Raw genomic sequence first — 19,173 nt, forward strand, 5'->3', positions numbered from 1 at the left:
TCAAGACGCCACACCCCCCTCATTCAATGGGAAGGTTCAGACTGTTAAATGATAGTTTACTCTCTTTAATTCAGGGGGCTGGCATAGCTTGTCTTCATGTCTGAATTCAAAATGATGTGCTTCGATGGGCTTTAGCCAATAAGTGGACATAACATGCGGCCAGACCCTGCTTCTGTTCATGGAGCTAATTGGTTTCTTGTGAGTAGTGATTAAAGACTATGGTTTTTGTGATTTTAGAATCGTCAGCTGTGAAGCAGACAGCAATCTCTGGAACAAAACATTCGGATATCAAATGTTTTTTTGTACATTGGTTTTATTTTTTTCTTTCTTTCTCCAGTATGGATTACCAGCATTATCTCATTCAGTCGTCTTCCCAGAATTCCTGAGTAGAGTGGTGATATTAGTTTCACAAAAAAACATATTACCAAAACAGATTTTCAGTGAAATTGCACGATAATATCAATTTCACACTATTTTTGAAAGTGAAATGATCATGCTATAGTAACAAGTATGCAGCACTGTTGCATTTTGAATGAAGCACTGCTCATTGGTGCAGAATCTGCTTATGTGATCACGTGTAAGTGGGAAAGATTGATAGAATATTATTTTTAGTATTTTTTAGAAGCATTTGACTTTAAAGGATAATAAATAAATGTAAAAAATAATCTCCCTGTGTATCAGTTGCTACCCAGTGGGTGGCTTTCTTAAAAACTGTAATAATCTGGTCTTGACATGATGAAAGTAATGCTAGAACTTGAGCATAGATGATGGGAATCCCACAATCCAATTATCCTTGTTGGACGAGCATAACATCGTTTTAACGTAACCTAATTTTCACTCAGTTATTTTGTATTTGTACAAGGATCGAAACACGTGAACAAACTACCTTTCTATTCTATGCAACTCATAAAGAAGAAGGTTCTTAAAGGAACTAAAGATCACACTCTCACTGTAATGTGTATGTGAGATTTACATATGACTATAAATGTCATAAAAGACTTCTGTTATTCAAACAGGGAGTAGATTTAGCAGAAATGAAAGTGTTGAAAGTGTTCAGATATAGGGCTTGGTGAAGAGTTAATGACCCAAATAACCTAATTACAACCTAAAGGAAGACGGTGTTAAGGTTTCCTGTGGTGTGGTATCATGTGCGTGAATCTTTCTGTGTTAGTAATATTGGTTTGAGACAGTTGTCCAGTCAGGGTGTCCTGTTGAATTGGACAGCGTGTCGGCACATCTCTGCTTACACAGTTATGCGAAGGCAGTAAAAGAAAAATCGTGACCCCATTTGATTTCATTGTGACAAGCCCAGAGTGAAGGCTTACCTTGACCCCTCACCGGTGGCTGAAATGACAGTACTCGGAGGGGTCAGCCGGGGACAAGCATCCAAATTAAATGGTTAATGATTAGCTGCTTGACTTGAGACGGACTCTGGGTGCTAAAATGATGTGAGGGGCCAAGGCCAACCTATTTTCTGTCTGTGTATCCAATGGAGGGACGACATGTTGATCGTCCTCTGTCACTTGTATTTATTGCTCTAATGCAAAGGCAAAACGTGGTGTAAAATTGAATGGGGTATTAGCTGTCAGCATGGATTCATTAGCGGTGTAGAGAATCAAAGTGGACGGTGAGAGACAGCCAGGGAGCAGCAACAGGCAGCTATGCAGGATAAACCCCATAGCCTTTTAATGTGCTGTGCTGATGAGTCATCGTCATTCTTCTCACATCCCTTTTAGAAAAGTATGTGCTCGTGTTAGGTTGTAATGTCAATTAACAGTGTACCTACTGAGAGAGGATTATTTTCTTCTTTAATGAAGTCGACTAAAACTTGTTTTAAGTGAACAGTGGGTAGAAATATGAAAGGCAGCAAGAAACGACATGAGATAGTACCAGACATGAACCTGTCAGCTTCACAGTGAGTTCAGTATATTTTAGCAGTGTATTGAAATTATGCAGGATATTATTTAATCATTAACAGTGAGAGTCAGCAGGGACAAATCTGTTTGAACTGACTGCTCATTTTATTGAATTTAAGTATTTTAAATGATTTGACGCTCAAAGCATGACTGATTAATCAGAGAACGGAAAAAGAATCGAACTTTTTAAATAGGTTAAGCTGGATAAAATGAGCACTTTGACACATTTGATTGTTTTGGAAGTTCTGAAGAGGGAAAGTGGTTACCAGCAAAACCGTCTTCAAGGACAGGACTAGTAAATAAATACTGACTCCTAGTACTGTACTAAGAACAAGTTTTGGTATCTGACTTAACACTGATTTAACAACCCACCAAAAACTTCCTTACATTTTCTGGGTGATGAACATATCTGCTGTCTCTTAATAGCAGCTGTTTATAGATGGAAATTGGTGTCAGTCAGCTGTTGTAGCCCCATCTTTCTCACTTAGACTTGACAAGGGGAAATCTGTTCTCTCTGCCTGAAATGAGCACCGATTCAACTGCAGGGCTGCGTACTAACGAGTATATTCATTATCTATTAATCTGCAGATAATCTCTTGATGTCTATAACATGTCAGAAAATGGTGAATACCTGCTCCAGTGTCCAGCGGCCAAAGAAAATGTATTCATATTGGTTGTTTTATTTAGTCAAAAAGCCAAACATCTTTAGTTTACTTTCATATATGGCAAAGATGAGCAACCAATCTTCACAATTTTTAGAACCTGGAAGTGGTGAATGTTTGGCAGTTTTCCCTGAAAAAAGACAAAGGATGAATCGATTTCTGAAACAGTCGTTAAATGGACTAATTGTAGCAGCTCTACGACCACTAGCTGTCAGTTTTGACAGGACTTCTTTGCACACGAGAGGGAGAATTGTCTCATTCACAAAAGAACAATACACCTCACTCCCTGTGCTGTTGTCACTGGAGACCCATTATCCAAATGTGGTGTCTGTTATGATTTGCATTGTACCCGTAGTGTGTGTGTGTGTGTGTCTGTCTGTCTGTCCATGCCTTGACCCTGCTGAACCTTTTCCCTATTAAGACGCTGCTATTCCGAGTGCAGCTTCCCCTCAGCCATCGGTAGCTCCGCACTTTATTAGTCTCGGCCCCTTGCACCCTCACCCCCACCCCACCCCCCATTTGCCTGTCAGTAGCAGTTTCACACAGTCATTCTTCCCTGGCCCCCCCAATTCTGCTGCACCACCTCTACTGCCACACACACACACACGCACACACAGCTCCATCCTAGCCTGCACAGCCACCCACACACAGTCAGTCGGCATGAATAGAACCGAAAAAACTGTCATGCATCATCAAATGTGCGAAGGCCCTTTTGAATATATGACTGTGCCTTGAATGTGAAGGCATTTGAATGGGTGGCTGCAGAATGCCCTCAGTGCACATGGATGAATGGGCCTCGGGCCAACGAGACGTGCGATGTGTCAGAGAGATGACTCTATAACGGGACGGTAGTGTACACAGGCACCTGTGAGTTCAGCTCTGTGGTCAGCCGGTCATTGTATTTTTAAAAGAAAGCAGTTTATAGGTTTAGGTTTGACCTCCCTCCTCACATTCTTTTGCACGCCTGAAAGAGGTGAAAACATTTGCCATGCCCACAGAATGTGTGTCATTGTCGTCCAGCATTGTCGCCTACACAGTGTCCTGTCAGAAATGCTGATTCCTTTTGGGGTTAATAGTTTTTGAGGCTCTCCTTCTGTGAACAAAATGTCCACAGCGACACATCCATCTGTGCTCAAATTATGTGTCACTTAATTAAAGCTTTCTTTTTGATGTGAATGTTTGTAGTCAACGTTAAATTCCATGGATCTAATGTTTTTTTTTTTCTCTCCTCTTGTCTCTTTCCCCTCCCCAGGTCTAAGTGGGCAGCCAGTAGACATCGAGAAGCGGAAAACAGTGTTTGGGCAAAATTTAATACCGCCCAAAAAGCCCAAAACTTTCTTACAGTTAGTGTGGGAGGCGCTACAGGATGTCACACTGATTATCCTAGAAGTGGCAGCCATAGTTTCACTAGGCCTTTCTTTTTATAGACCTCCAGATGCCGAAAGAGAACGTAAGCAACGACACTTCAACTCAATCCTTTTTTCTATTCTTTTTATTGATCATATTACCGTGTATTTATGTCTGGTTTGTTTAAACTATTTTATGTTAAGACTGTGGAAAGGCTGCTGGCGGTGTGGAGGATGAAACTGAGTCAGAGGCGGGCTGGATCGAGGGAGCCGCCATTCTTCTGTCCGTTATCTGTGTGGTGCTGGTGACGGCGTTCAACGACTGGAGTAAAGAGAAGCAGTTTAGGGGCCTCCAGAGCCGCATTGAGCAGGAGCAGAAATTTACTGTCGTCCGTGGAGGACAAGTTATCCAAATTCCTGTGGCTGAGATTGTGGTTGGTGACATTGCACAAGTAAAATATGGTAAGAAGAGATTGTCAGCTGTGTTTATTGAAGTCATTTGATTAAATGTAAATGAATATCGTTTAATCCAAGATTCATTCAAAAACAATCCAACACGTTTTTGTTTGTGCGTCTTTCAGGTGACCTTTTGCCTGCTGACGGAGTCCTCATCCAAGGCAACGATCTGAAGATTGATGAGAGCTCGCTCACAGGGGAGTCGGACCATGTCAAGAAAACACAAGAAAAAGATCCAATGCTGTTATCAGGTAACATGATGCCTCAGTTTTGCTTTTCAAAAGTTCTCCTTGATTATTGTAAGCCTTAAAAAGGGGTTTGGTTAAATCCTCAAAAATGACTCAGCTGAGTAAATTTACATCATCACTTCAAAGTCCGGCCTTATGAGTTCAGCCTTTATTAAAATGAAATGACAGATTTCATCTTATCTGACTTTGATTTGCTCACATGCACACAGAGGTCAATGAGGAAACTGATCCTAATCTCACTTTAAAAGATTAATTCTTGTAATTAAAACAATATTATCCATGAAGTGCTTTGATTTTGAAATTGATATTTAATCTGCTAAGCCTCTCAGACTTCTTAGAAGGAGAAAAACAAAACAGACCTATGATAGACTGAGGCATACTGTCATCAGCGAGGCCATTAACTTGACACAGAGGTGCTTTATTGTGGCTGGATCACTCGATGATTAAACTGTAATGCACAGGCTCTCCCAGTTTAGTGACATAACAAGCTAACAGAGTGCTCCACTGTAGACCAACTTGTCATCCTACATGTATACGGTCTGGAAACAAATCGGCTGCAGGATACAGGAATTGATCAGCATTCTGTGTAGTACACAACTTCTGTTTTGATGATAATTTGCCTGCGCTTTTGAAGAGAAGTCTCTGTGTGTTCAGTGTTAAGTGACAAACTGAATTAGGAATTGAAAGAGAACTGGTCCCTATCCTGCTCCTCTTTCCAATCAATTATCAGCCATCCAACACACCTCAGAGGTAAAGCTGTAACAGTTCATGCTTTGCAGTGAGTCCACCCCATGTGCACAAACGCTGTCCGATAACTTGGTCTTCGCAGTTCAGTTCTCCAGGTGGAGTGTGTCAGGATTCTGGAGACAAATTCTTGTTAAGTTCATCTGGTTCTTTACTGGCACACGTCCAAGAGAGAGGAGTGTACTCTGCGTGCGTGTGTGTGTGTTTACGCATTGCTTCACTACTGCTTTTTGATTTGCCTCAGCACAGGCCTGTATGCCATCACTGTCACGAATGAAAGGAAAGCATCTTCTAATTAACACAGGCATGAGAGAACTTTTATAAGCTTTCCACTTCTGTTTTTTCTTTTGCTATGTGCACAAATCGACAGGATTTCCCTGTATACTGACAGGGATAGACACCCAGAGATATTAAACTCATTGTAGCCTGTTCTATTTTCATCAGTTCACTCGGACTGACAATTGGCTTTTGATTAAAGGCTGTTGATTAAAGCTTTTGGAGGGTATTTGCATCAGTGATTGTGTTTCTTTGTCTATATACTTGCAAGTGCACCACTCCTTTTGTATTTATTGCCTATTTGAAAACCTGCATTTATGTTCTCCTTCTTGTGTGTAGCTGAACATGCCACTTGAAAGCCTGGTTTAAACCACTTTCTGAGTAAGCAAAGGAATCTAGTGCAACATTAAATCTGCACCAAAATGGGAAAAAAAGTCAAAGCAACAAATAAACTAGAAATGTATATTTGGTCTGCTACTGCGCGTCCCAGAAAGTCTCGGAAAACATCATCATTTGGTCAGATACTGATTTCCCTCCCTCCCATGACTGACGTTTTATTTTTCTCCTCTGTCCAAAGGCACCCATGTAATGGAAGGCTCAGGGAAAATGGTAGTCACTGCTGTGGGTGAAAACTCTCAAACTGGAATTATCTTCGCTTTACTTGGGAGCGCAGAGGATGACGACGAAGACGAGGACGAAAAGAAAAAGGAAAAGGAGGAGAAGAAGAAACAGAGAAAAAGTCAGTACACTCTCTGCTCATTTCTGTTGGCACTGATCAGTCCGCACAGCAGGTGGTCTTGTGCAGGCAGTTTTGACTCTCCTCCATTGACACTTTTTTAATATCATATATCGAAAGCAGAAAGCTTGACTAGTTTGACTATTTAGGCAAGTGAGAGGCGCCTCTTTACGAGCTCAGGGCTGAGCTGTCGGAGACTTATGTATAGACTTTTCATCATCAATTAATACTGCAGAACATTTTATAGCTCAATCTTTTCGCCTATAAAATGTCAGAAATCCTAAATGGCTTTTACAGTTTCCTGCGTATCCTGTTTTTGTCGGTTATGACAGACTAAAAGCCAACGTTGACAATCACAGAGGGCAAAGAAAAGCATCAGTGTGAGAAGCAAATGTTGCTTAAAATGGTCTTAAGTAATCATTTTAATATCAAAATAGCATCAACTAATCTGTTTATAGACACATTAACTCCATTCTGCTTCTTTAGATTTGAAATTTGAAACACTTAAAACTTGTATAAAGGTGAATTAATGTAACTTCTATATATCCAGTACATACATGAGTATTTTTTAGCGGTTAATAGTATAGTTTCTGTGTATTTGTCATTACTACATGGAGTACCGCTGACTTCATGGTGTATTTTTCCACAGACAAGAAGCAGGATGGATCTGTGGAAAATCGTAAGAAAGGTAAGTTGCTTACACACACACACAGACACACACACACAGACACACACACACACACACACACAAAAGCATATATAATTGCCTCACAGCTTAGCGGCCTATCTTTATATTAGCCTTTAGCTGTATCAGCGACTCCCTCCTCATTTAACAGCACTGGATGGAGGTTAAAGCCTCAAAATGTTAATAATTGCCTGCAGTGGTTTTATGCAAGTAATGAGGAGTTGAATAATTTTGCATGACCCCGTGTCAGTGTATACTTAGTACTGGCTGTTCTTGCTTACCCATTGTACTGTCTGGCCCTCCCTTCTGTCTCTATCTCCTCTTTTCTCGTCCTTCCCTGGCACATTGCGCTTTGAGCAGCAGGTGCTACTGAATCCAGTTATAGCGATTAGTGGTGAGGAGATTAAAGCCATGCAACAATTCTGGGGCCAGAACATCTGCTTTCCCACCCATCTCTCTCTCTCTCTGACTCTCCCTTCAGGCCCCCAGAATTTGATTTCTATTGATGTCCCAATCTGAACTATTCAGAGTCAAACTGTAAGACTTGGACTGGTGCAATTTCGGACTGACAACAATGATAATGAGGCTGTTTAGTGGTAATTCAGCCAGCTAGCCAGGCTTGAAGTCCTGCTGGGACCCTGTGATCAGTAGTGCTTGGGTCTGTGACCACAGCGCTAGTCCCTGGTGCACATATTCCCTCTGCCAGCCAGGAATCAACAGTAATCCTTTAGACTGAGATTACACAGGCCACGTAAGTGCAGAACAAACCACAGTCCACAGCAGCTGCAGTAGCCCAGTGTCAATCCCCCCCCCCCCCCCCCCCCCTACATTCACCCAAAAAATACAATACTACTGTCCATACAGTATTAAATACCTAGAGCTGGACATGAAAAGCTTGTACTGTGCTACTGGAAAGCAAGGCTGAAAAAATTATATAGGTACCCAAATAGTACATGTTAATTGTATTTGCAAAAATGTGGGTGAGATAAAAGTGAGAGATGGCAAAGATGTTCCAATTGTCCTGTGGTGGCAGCAGCAGCAGTGGAGTCAGTGCCCGGCAGAGTTAATGATTTTATCGTGGCGAGTGGCACGGCAGAGACCAGCTCCTGCTGGCCGACCTGGCCGCCTCGCCTCCCTCCTTTTGCCATTAGAGGCCTTGCGTCTCCAAGGTTACCTGGTTAGATGTGGTTCTGGGATTCCCGTCAGTACCGCACGCGAGGGAGGGTGGTCCTGAGGGATGTCGAGGAAGAGATTTATGGGAATTTTAACTGGCGACAACCGCTGCAGTCGCTGACGGAGGAGGAGGTGATTCCTCAGACAGATCCCAATGCTGCTAGCTAGTTTAACCTGTTCTTTAAATCTCTAGGTGGGAGTATGATAATTACACCTCCCAAATCTTTCAGCTAATTACCGTGCAGTCAGATCACTGCAAACATAATTACACTGTCATTTCCCAAGTTTCATTGATAAAAGAGAAGCAACATTTTGAGTGATTTGATACCTCTTCTCCTCCTGGAAGTCACTTTTCATTTAAATATTCTATCATCTTACACTAGTAGTGAAGTATCTTTGCGTTGTTGTTGTTCTGAAGCAACTTGTTGTGGCTTGTTACCTGCTGGATCAGATAATCAAATAACTTCAGGGTAGAATGTCGTCCAAACCTGTTGTTGATTTACTTGTTCTCCACAATACAACAAATAATGGGATGAAATAAAAATGAAATATTTGCTACAAAATGACAGCATACAGTTTCATTCAGTATTCATTCCCTGGTGTGACTGCAATGTTTTTTTGTTTTTTTTTTACATCAGGTCTTGCAAATGTAAGCAAATAGGCCCATCTAAATAAGCTTTGCCTGATTTGAAGAATGCAGCTCTTGTTATGTTCTTTGGGTTATGCTGATTTGTGACACCTGCTGAACTGGTTTGATGAGAAATCCTTATTTCAGATACATGATCTGTTCTGTTGCTTTTCTATAGAAAAATCTCCAAGAGAGAGGGATACACATTAAATTCAGTGTAACTGTCAGGTTATTTGATTTAGCGACTTTCTTTCTTGTCCTTTTTTGCTGCAGCTAAAGCACAGGATGGTGCTGCAATGGAAATGCAGCCTCTGAACAGTGACGAGGGAGCTGATGCAGAGGAGAAGAAGAAAGCCAACCTGCCAAAGAAAGAGAAGTCTGTTCTCCAGGGCAAACTGACCAAACTAGCTGTACAGATTGGCAAAGCAGGTCAGTCAGACATTTGATTGTCACACTGCGGAAACTGTGTTTTGAAGAGACTTGCTAATTTCATGTGCTTCTCCTCTCGTTCCCCACTCAGGACTGGTCATGTCAGCCATCACTGTCATTATCCTGGTGGTGCTGTTTGTAGTAGACACTTTCTGGATCCAGGAACTGCCTTGGGTCAAGGACTGCACGCCTATTTACATTCAGTTCTTTGTGAAATTCTTCATCATTGGTGTGACCGTTCTGGTGGTGGCTGTTCCCGAAGGCCTGCCACTTGCTGTAACAATCTCCCTGGCATACTCTGTTAAGGTAGAGTCCTCCTAGCCAAGTGACCTGTGCCCAGCTTAAAGGTTAGCCTATTAAAACTAGTCTGGCGAACTGATACCCTAAAGCCAAGCTATGATCCCCTGTGCTGAAGTTGTCGGCCAACAGAGGGCTTTATCCAATCAAAGAGCTATTAATTTCATGAAGACTTGAAACATAATTTAGGCCACAAGTTAAATCATGTTAAGCACAAAAAACTGGCAGAACTGTAGCCTCGTTAGTTTGTTTTTAATCAACTGATAGATATTTTATCTTCCTACAGAAAATGATGAAAGACAACAACTTGGTGCGTCATTTGGACGCCTGTGAGACTATGGGCAACGCTACCGCCATCTGCTCTGACAAGACTGGCACACTCACCATGAACCGCATGACCGTGGTGCAAGCCTACGTTGCTGAAAAGCACTACAAGAAAGTCCCTGAACCTGAGAACATCCCCGCCTCCATTTTAGACATCCTGATTCTGGGCATTGCAGTCAACTGCGCCTACACTACTAAAATTATGGTAAGCCAGAGAAAAGCAATGTGGCTTTAAAATACATTATCTGTCGCCATGAATATTGTCTTACTTACCGTTTTCCCACCTTTTTCTTTCAGTCTCCCGAGAAAGAAGGGGGCCTGCCACGGCAGGTGGGGAACAAGACCGAATGTGCCTTGCTTGGCTTTTCTAATGATCTGAAGCGCGACTACCAGGCTATTCGCACTGAGATCCCAGAAGAGAAACTTTACAAAGTCTACACCTTCAACTCAGTCCGCAAGTCTATGAGCACTGTGTTGAAGATGGCCGATGGCAGCTACCGCATGTTCAGCAAAGGGGCCTCAGAAATTCTACTAAAAAAGTAAGAAAACTGTTTTGTTTTGTTTGTTTGTTTTTATGTTGGATTGGATTGTTTATATCTGTATTCCTCTTAGAATTTAGAGACATGCCTTTACATCACTTTCGTCCACATAAATTATCCCACCCAATAATAATACTATTTTGTAGATTTTTTTTTTCACACGTTCCAGCTGGACAGACTTTGCAGTGAATGATATATGTAATGACTTAAGCAGCTAAGAAGTTCAAGTGCATCCCGCCCAAGCCCCTTACTTTGCGACTTAAAAACGGGCACGGAGAAAATGAGCCGGTAACAACTCTGTAAGCCTCTTAACCAAGCAGGCTTCTTTTTAACCCACGGAGGGCTTAGTGCGACTTCTTACTACTGCAGCTCACCATCCAAACACTTTGTCTTCTCTTGTCTGCCCTTAACCCTTCACCCCTTTCTTGTCTTCCTTAACTAAGTGACTCTCTTTCTCTGGATATTTCCCCTTTTCTATCTTCTTCTCTGCGTCTTAAATAAATATTAATATATGCCCTTTTTACCTCACCAGGTGCTATAAAATTCTGACGGCAAATGGTGAGTCCAAGGTGTTTCGCCCACGGGACAGAGATGACATGGTTAAGAAAGTGATCGAGCCCATGGCCTCAGAGGGTCTGAGGACCATCTGCCTTGCATACAGAGATTTCCCTACTTCTGAGGGCGAGCCTGACTGGGATAATGAAAATGATATCCTCAGCGGACTCACCTGCCTCTGCGTGGTGGGCATTGAAGACCCCGTGAGACCCGAGGTTGGTGGTTACACATGCGCGGACGCTTATCAGCATGAAGTTGTAGTTTCTTGTGGGTTCACATAAAGTGTATGAATATCAGGATTTGGTTTTCACAGATGCCAGCGGAGAAAATGCTAAAGATAAACAAACCGCTTAGTCATGATGGAATCGAAATGTTGGGCCTGTGCTTTTCTCTTTGTCAGCATACTTCACATACTGTACTAGCCCAAGAGTCAGGTTATCCTCAAAAAGTAGAAGTTTGTACGACATATTGTTTAACCATGTCGAAATGGAAAAGTACCTGACCCAAAGAGCCACACACACACACACACACACTTGAAGGCAGGGTGAGCCAGATTTTCAGACTGTTTCTCCTGGAAGAAAGTCATAGTGTGAGAAAGATAGTTGTGTCAAGAATGAAAATAGAAAGCAACCCTGACTTCTTTCTCACCTCTGCACAGATGGTCAGAAACATGTGAAATTGGTGTGAATATCAGAGTTTGGTGGTTCATACACAGCCCTGGAAGAGCTTTCTAAACACTACAGGAGTTATGATACTGGGGCTGTTGTGTCTTTTGACATAGGACTGGGTCATTAGCAACTTTCTTCTTCAGTCTCATTTATTTTAGCTTTCTGCCATTTTGCTGTGGGCAGTAGCACACATTCAACTTTTTTGCTGGAAACATGTTTGTACGGTGGAGTCTCACTGCTCTTGTCAAGTCCAGTCTCTGTATAATTCTGAACCTAAATAAATAAAGACATAAAAGTTCAACGTAGCCAATGACTCACTTCACAAAACAGTGACGGATTTGATTTTAGAGTTGAAACACAAAAACAGACTTTAATTTTAATATCCCCCGTGACATGCAAAATAACAAGCGCTCCCTTCGTTGTGTTTCCGCTTTCCTTCAGGTCCCAGACGCCATCAGGAAATGTCAACGTGCCGGCATCACGGTGCGGATGGTGACCGGGGACAACATCAACACAGCTCGAGCCATTGCCTCAAAGTGTGGCATCTTACAGCCTGGAGATGACTTCATCTGTCTGGAGGGCAAAGAGTTCAACAGAAGGATACGCAATGAAAAAGGAGAGGTGAGCAAACACAGCAAAATTACTGTACCTAAGAGACTGCTTCAAATGTATTATTGGGATTCTTATAGAGTTTGTCTCGTGTTTCTAGATTGAACAAGAACGCATTGACAAGATTTGGCCCAAACTACGAGTACTGGCTCGCTCTTCCCCCACAGACAAACACACCTTAGTGAAAGGTACTTCTGTTTTTCCAGTTGTGTGAAAAATGTTTTGTTGTCACGAGTTTGTTGTGTCAGGCAGCTTCATTTTAAATATTCATGATTTGCTTTTCTAGGTATTATTGACAGCACAGTGTTAGAACAGAGACAAGTAGTAGCAGTGACAGGCGATGGAACCAATGATGGCCCCGCTTTGAAGAAAGCTGATGTTGGCTTTGCCATGGTGAGTTTTTCTCCACTTTAAAAAAAAAAAAATTAAATATGTTTTGAGCAGTTGCAGACAGATTCTTGATCATCATCGCTTTTGTTTCCAGGGTATTGCTGGCACAGACGTAGCCAAGGAGGCGTCCGACATCATCCTGACCGACGACAATTTTTCCAGCATCGTCAAAGCCGTCATGTGGGGACGCAACGTCTACGACAGCATCTCGAAGTTCCTCCAGTTCCAGCTCACTGTCAACGTGGTGGCTGTCATTGTAGCATTCACCGGAGCCTGCATCACACAGGTTAGCACCAGCACTCTTGTTCACAAGTTTTACTCACTAGTAGAGTCGCTTTGACTCACAGGAATGCAATTGGTGCAGCTGGCAGCAACAGACTGAAATAACTAAAGCTTTATCTCAAATCTGTGTGAAGTTTTTAAGTTCACCGTATCTTTGTGGCGATCCAGCGGCAAAATCCGGGGGTGGAAATATGTGCTGTGCACCTTCATGCCGGCTCATTTGCTGTATTCTGTTTCTAAAGAGGTCTATTCACAGAATTTCCTCATGCATTAAAAATTATAAGCACCTGTGAAATTCCTTAATGGTTTTTTAATTTTAATCTTTTGTAGTCTACTTGAGCTGTGCTCTGCAGCCTAAGGCAATAATTTAAGTGTCTTCTGTTGTACCTCTGCAGATTGTAAATATTCCTACATTTCTCATTTAATTGTTTTAAAGTCCTGTAGCTATAATTCCCTTTCCCCCCTACCTATCAGTCAGTGCACAGCTTTTAAACGAACACTCAGTTATGCTGCAGACCACCAAATGAAGTGTTTTCCACATGCAATTTGGTTCCTGTCAGCTGGAAGATCTCTAATAAGAACTTCCTTGATGTCTCAGATTTTACAGTACGTGTGACAGTGATGCGAATCTTGTGGCTGGGTTATTTTTTCTCTTCCCATCCTAATTTGGTGCCTCTCTTCTCTCCCTACCTCCAGGACTCTCCACTAAAAGCAGTACAGATGTTGTGGGTCAACCTCATCATGGACACCTTTGCTTCACTAGCCCTGGCCACAGAGCCCCCCACAGAATCCCTGCTGCTAAGGAAGCCATATGGCCGCAACAAGCCTCTCATCTCCCGCACTATGATGAAGAACATCCTGGGCCAGGGAGTGTACCAGCTAGTCATCATCTTTACTTTGCTCTTTGCCGGTAAGAAGCTAAAACTGGATGTAATTCTTCATGTGCACGGAGCCAGTGGAGTTTTTGTGTGTTTAACAAATTCTCTGCGACTGTTCCTGCAGGAGAGAAAATGTTTGACATCGACAGCGGCAGGAATGCACCCCTCCACGCTCCAGCTTCTGAACACTACACCATCGTCTTCAACACTTTTGTACTGATGCAGCTTTTCAACGAGATCAATGCCCGAAAGATCCACGGCGAAAGGAATGTCTTTGAAGGCATCTTCAACAACCTTATCTTCTGTAGTATTGTCTTTGGTACCTTCATTATCCAGGTAAAGTAGACCGGAGGCTTCTGCAACTAACTAATTTTTTTTTTAAATATGCTTGGTGATTCATACATGAAAAAAATCCCACAAGACCTGCAGTCCTGTAAATGTTGAATCTGAAAGTTTTCCCTCTAATTAATTCCGCCTCTCTTCCCGCTCCTCTAGTTCGTGATCGTGCAGTTTGGAGGGAAGCCATTCAGCTGCGTGGCTCTGACCATCGACCAGTGGCTATGGTGCACTTTCTTAGGCTTCGGCTCTCTACTATGGGGACAGGTATGATGTGACTATACAGCTGAGCTTCACCTTTGCTTAGCCAGATTAAGAAGGAAAAAAAAAAATGGTAGGACACTGCCCCCCTGTGTTGGAGTTGGCTTAGTGGGTGTCTAATAGTGGCAAAGAGGTTGGAACGGTACAGTCTGTTCTACTGCTGTGAAGAGATGGATGAACTCCCAGACTCCAAATGAATATTCATCCAGTTCTAATCTTTAATTTAATGTCTTTCGAGTTGACTACTGAAGAGTATATTGGAGTTTGTTTGCTATATTATAGTTACAAATTGATAACTAATTGTCATTTTCTGCCAGTGAGAGATTGAGGGGTTCCTCGCCACTGATGCTGACAAAGTCACAATGAACGGTTGAAGTGATTCTAGTTTTGCTCTCACTGCCCACACTCATCCTGCAGCACAGAGCACACAGCATGTCATTATCCTTTCTCGATTCAGAAAGACTGACGTCAGCAACATTTTCTGACAAGGCGCACACAAACAGGGGCTGCGCTGAGAGCTTGTAAGTTCAAACAGCTGACAGTTATAGAGCTGAGATGTTGTACACGGACAGAGATGAGTGCTTCCAAACCAGAGATGCTCCAAAAAGAAAAGGTCTGAGGTGCTGTCCTTTAGAAGGAGAGCTGGTGCTAGACTGGCGTGCTGTTGCTGCCCTCTGCTTTTAGATAAGATGGGATGGATACAGAAGTTGTACATAGGTTATGTAACTGCACTGTGTGTAATAAGTTAGCAAGTTGAGATCAGCCACTCTGAGTAATATTTATTTAAATTTAATTGACCTTGTTATAATGGACTTCTCTGCAGTTGTTGCCTTGAAATAAAAGGATGTTTTTGTTTTTATTAATACCATTATTGATTTGTCTATAAACTGTCACCAACTGAAGTGTGTAGGAGTTATTCAAATTTCATACAGACAAGGCGGCAACTTCATATTGCTTGTTATTTTCATTTGTCAATCAGTGGTAACACATACAAGCAACATCCTACAAGAGAATGTTTGTCGCCTTTGCTTGAAAAGTGGCTAAAATTATTAGATGACAGATCAATTTTTTGTTGATTGGCTAATTAATAATCTACTAATTGTTTTAGTTCTAGTTTGATGTATCATTGTGATGGAAAACAAGTTGGGATAAGGAGGACAGCATTGATGTCTTATCATAAATTAGTCCTGTAGCATGTCAGTAGACATGAACTTGATGAAATATTTGTTAGCTCTGCTTTAATCATCAGCGATAGCTTTAAATAACTCCGTTCTGCTCCATTAAGTGTGGACTTCACTGTGGGATGGGCTCTGAGACACTAAGTGAACCGGATGACGTCAAACTGACTGTGTCACCTTTGTCAGGGCAGCTAATTACCAGGGTCACGGGCTGTTTGATGTCCACGATGTACCCAGAAATGCGGCTTGTTCCACCTTAATGAAATGTCACTTCACCACACGGAGGAGGGGTAACATTAACATATGTCATCTGTCTTCCAGGTAATCTCCTCGATACCCACCAGCCGCTTAAAATTCTTGAAAACAGCGGGACACGGCACCCAGAAAGAGGAGATCCCAGACGAGGAGCTGGAGGAGCTGGATGACATGGATGAGATTGACCACGCTGAACGGGAGCTTCGCCGAGGACAGATCCTCTGGTTCCGAGGCCTCAATCGCATCCAGACTCAGGTAACAACCTACAGACCTTCCGGCGTACCACCGAACACCACATCCGACACCAAGGGAATCAAAAGCCATAAACCCTTTAACTCTCTATTGCTCTTCCAGCTTAAAAATCTATGTTTTGTTCTTTCTTCCGGTATTCTTAAAGAATGGCTTGTGCCCTAAAAACAAAAAACCCTTCCCTCTAATTTTTCTGTTCTGCTTCTGAGCCAAAGCGGGTTCCTATGCCTATTTTCTGACTCGGTCTGAATCTTATCTGCTAAAACGCGACCAGTTTGAAGGTACTGATGACAAGCAAGTGAATTGGATTGGATGGAAAGCATGCTAGAACAGCTGAATGTCCAAAGAGTATCGGCATGGCTATAGCTGGAAGTATGGAAGGATTCTGCAGAGAAAAGAGTGAAAGCGAGGTCAGATTGTGGAGTCCGAGCTCCCTGCAATCAGTGCCTTTAAACCCCAACCACCCCCTTTTTCCCTCTCTTTTAACTATAATACCTAAATCCAATTTCCAAGTGACATTTTTTCTATGGTTACTGGTGCCTTTTCTTTATTTTTTCTCTCTTTTCTCTCTCCTCTGGCTGTGTTGTGTTTTATTTCCTCTGGGCTTTTCTCCTGTCACGCTGTCTGATTCTTTGCAGATGGATGTAGTGAGTGCGTTCCAGAGTGGAACTTCCTTTCAGGGGGCTCTAAGGCGGCAGGCCTCCAACTCCAGCCAACAACAGCACGATGTAACCAATGTTTCTAGCCCTACACATGTAGCCTTTTCTACTACTACCACTACTGCCACTGCCGCCAACACCGCTTCTGCCACTGTGGGGTGTGAGTGCGTGTTCTCCTCTAGTGCATGAGACTTTTTATTTCTTCTGTTCTTCTAACATCTTCCTCCTCCACTCTTCTTCTCACCTAACGTTGACACTTTTACTCTCTCATGCTTCCTCCTAATGTTGCCCCCCCACCCCTGTTTTCTTCAAAAAAAAAAAAAAAAAGACACCAAAAATACTACATCCTTCCATATTGCTTCGATAACACACTGCTGTATATATATGTACCCTGTAACCAGGTCGCTTCTAGTGTCAAGGTGTTTTCTCTGTGTCATCATGTTTTCTGTTCTGCTTCTGCTTTGGTCTTGAAAAGGTTTGTACTCTTATCTCAGGAAAGGGGCGGGGGGGATGATGTGTATTTTTTACTATTTGACCAAAATTTACATTCTGGATCGACAGTCACCAGGTTTGTCCGCAGCTGCCTCAGTCTGCTCTGTGCCCCCTCTAGCACCCATGGGTCTGTGTCGCAGCTCTCTAGTCGGGTAAATGTTTTGAGTATACGCCCATGATCACGGTCTAAAAACAATAGAGACAAACCACGGTGAGGAAAAAAACAAAAACAACCTATCAGATTGTCAGTGGATGTCTTTGTCAGTCGGTGGTGAAATAATGACCTTTTCGTCTCCAGCTGTGGCTGTGTGTTAAGAGAGTGGGTGGGCATGGTAGAGGCTCCAGTAGCACCCTGTGGCGGATATAGCAACTGCAGCTGGTATGACACAGTTTTGTTGGTGTGTTTGGATGCGAGGTTGTGCGGCCTTTTAACAGCATGTTGTCCATTCGTCGACGGAAGATGGTTTGATTGTATGTCCAAAGGCCTCCCTCTTGCCGCCGCGGTGGCTCTTGACGACGACTCTTTTTCTCTTTCAGATCTTCGCAGGCGAAACGCCGTCTGACCGGCAGTGGATTTTTTTTCTTTTCTTTTTTTTGAATGTCTAACAGATGTCAGTAGTAAAGAGCTGAATGGAATAAACTGTGCTCTTGAATGTAAACATGCAAGACCTTCCCAAACACATTAACAGCAGATGCAATGCTTTTCCCTGACATATTGAAAAATGACGCAATGCCACAGTGATTGTTTCGGTGTCTGTCTCAGGTGGCACGTGACATTTCTGAGCCAGCAGGTGCTTCCCCGTCTAATCTCTGAACTTTTCCTTTCAGCTGCTCCGGTAGAAGAGTTTCTGTTTTCTCTCTCTCTCTGTGAATATTTGTTTGTTGGCAGAATGTGTCACCACCTTGGCAATGTGTCGCCTGAAAAAGAATGAATACCACTGACTCCCCACATATTCTTCTTTAGATTCTGTGAAATGTGTCATGGGCTATACTCAAAGGTTTACTACCATTGAACACAAGGTAGCGCCGCGCTCTGCATGGGTTCAAAGTCTCTGGTCTCGTTTGTGAGTTTTTTCTCTTGTGCTGTTTTTGACTTGTATACCAGCTTGTAGACATGCTTGGCTGCCGCAGCTTTTTTTTTGTTTTTACTCCACAAACATAATCTATAACTGACCACCCCCTTTCTGTCTGCCTTTTTTTCTTGCTGTCTTTCTCTCACTGTCTCTCTCTCTCTGTCTGTCTCGTCTTTCTCTCTCCTCACTCTTTCCTAAGCATGTCCAACAACAGTAAACTCTTGTGTCCAGCCTCTGTCCTTTTTTGGATGCGTTCTTGTCTAAGAACAGCATTCCTCTTGTCTCTTTTCCTTTTTTTTTTTTTTTTGCATTTTGATTAATCAGACACAGGCCTCTACCAAGTGTTTTGTGAAATACTACTACTGTACTGACAAACACACAAACAGAAAAACACCAAAACAAACACACGTCGCATCAGGTTTGACACTGGTTTGTATCCTTCCTGAGACACCGACTGATGCTTGAGGTGAATTTTTAAGAATAGTTTCTCTACAAGCAGAGTCGAGTGTCAGGTTTGTCTCCACCAGATGGATCTACTTTTTTTTTCTCTTTATTTTAATGCACACCGCGAACTGAACTGACTTTTTCGAAGTCTGTTTCCTGCTTTCACTTGCAGATTTACATGATCATAAATTTTAAATTTAAATTCAGTGACCGCGTGGCCAAGATAAACAGGAAGTGACACACACACACACATGAATTTAAGTGACTATTGGTCACTCCTGTTTACGCTTTTGACCTAGTATGAACTCAAGTTGGTTCACGCGGTCTAGATGATGGGTAAGGACAACATGTGCAAGTTGTTTAAAACTCGACATAACTGCTCACC

At 42.5% G+C, this 19,173-nt stretch overlaps 1 protein-coding gene across 4 annotated transcripts in view; it reads left to right on the plus strand.

The window, feature by feature from the left end:
* Window positions 1–19,173, plus strand: part of atp2b1a (ATPase plasma membrane Ca2+ transporting 1a) — a 35,451-nt gene that overhangs the window by 12,688 nt on the left and 3,590 nt on the right. For 2 of the 4 annotated variants that reach the window (XM_027291879.1, XM_027291880.1), the window contains exons 3-21: window positions 3,831–4,028; window positions 4,129–4,386; window positions 4,506–4,631; window positions 6,226–6,387; window positions 7,034–7,072; window positions 9,144–9,299; window positions 9,391–9,605; window positions 9,883–10,125; window positions 10,218–10,459; window positions 10,992–11,229; window positions 12,124–12,303; window positions 12,392–12,479; window positions 12,578–12,684; window positions 12,776–12,967; window positions 13,660–13,873; window positions 13,966–14,177; window positions 14,337–14,444; window positions 15,938–16,126; window positions 16,759–16,848. In XM_027291879.1, the coding sequence (XP_027147680.1) occupies window positions 3,831–4,028; window positions 4,129–4,386; window positions 4,506–4,631; window positions 6,226–6,387; window positions 7,034–7,072; window positions 9,144–9,299; window positions 9,391–9,605; window positions 9,883–10,125; window positions 10,218–10,459; window positions 10,992–11,229; window positions 12,124–12,303; window positions 12,392–12,479; window positions 12,578–12,684; window positions 12,776–12,967; window positions 13,660–13,873; window positions 13,966–14,177; window positions 14,337–14,444; window positions 15,938–16,126; window positions 16,759–16,848 (3,257 nt within the window). Of the gene's footprint in view, window positions 1–3,830; window positions 4,029–4,128; window positions 4,387–4,505; window positions 4,632–6,225; window positions 6,388–7,033; window positions 7,073–9,143; window positions 9,300–9,390; window positions 9,606–9,882; window positions 10,126–10,217; window positions 10,460–10,991; window positions 11,230–12,123; window positions 12,304–12,391; window positions 12,480–12,577; window positions 12,685–12,775; window positions 12,968–13,659; window positions 13,874–13,965; window positions 14,178–14,336; window positions 14,445–15,937; window positions 16,127–16,758; window positions 16,940–19,173 lie in introns of all 4 variants that reach the window. The other 2 variants (XM_027291882.1, XM_027291881.1) reach the window with 2 other exon arrangements.

The sequence above is a fragment of the Larimichthys crocea genome, chromosome XX, assembly GCF_000972845.2.
Source record: "Larimichthys crocea isolate SSNF chromosome XX, L_crocea_2.0, whole genome shotgun sequence".
NCBI lineage: Eukaryota > Metazoa > Chordata > Actinopteri > Sciaenidae > Larimichthys > Larimichthys crocea.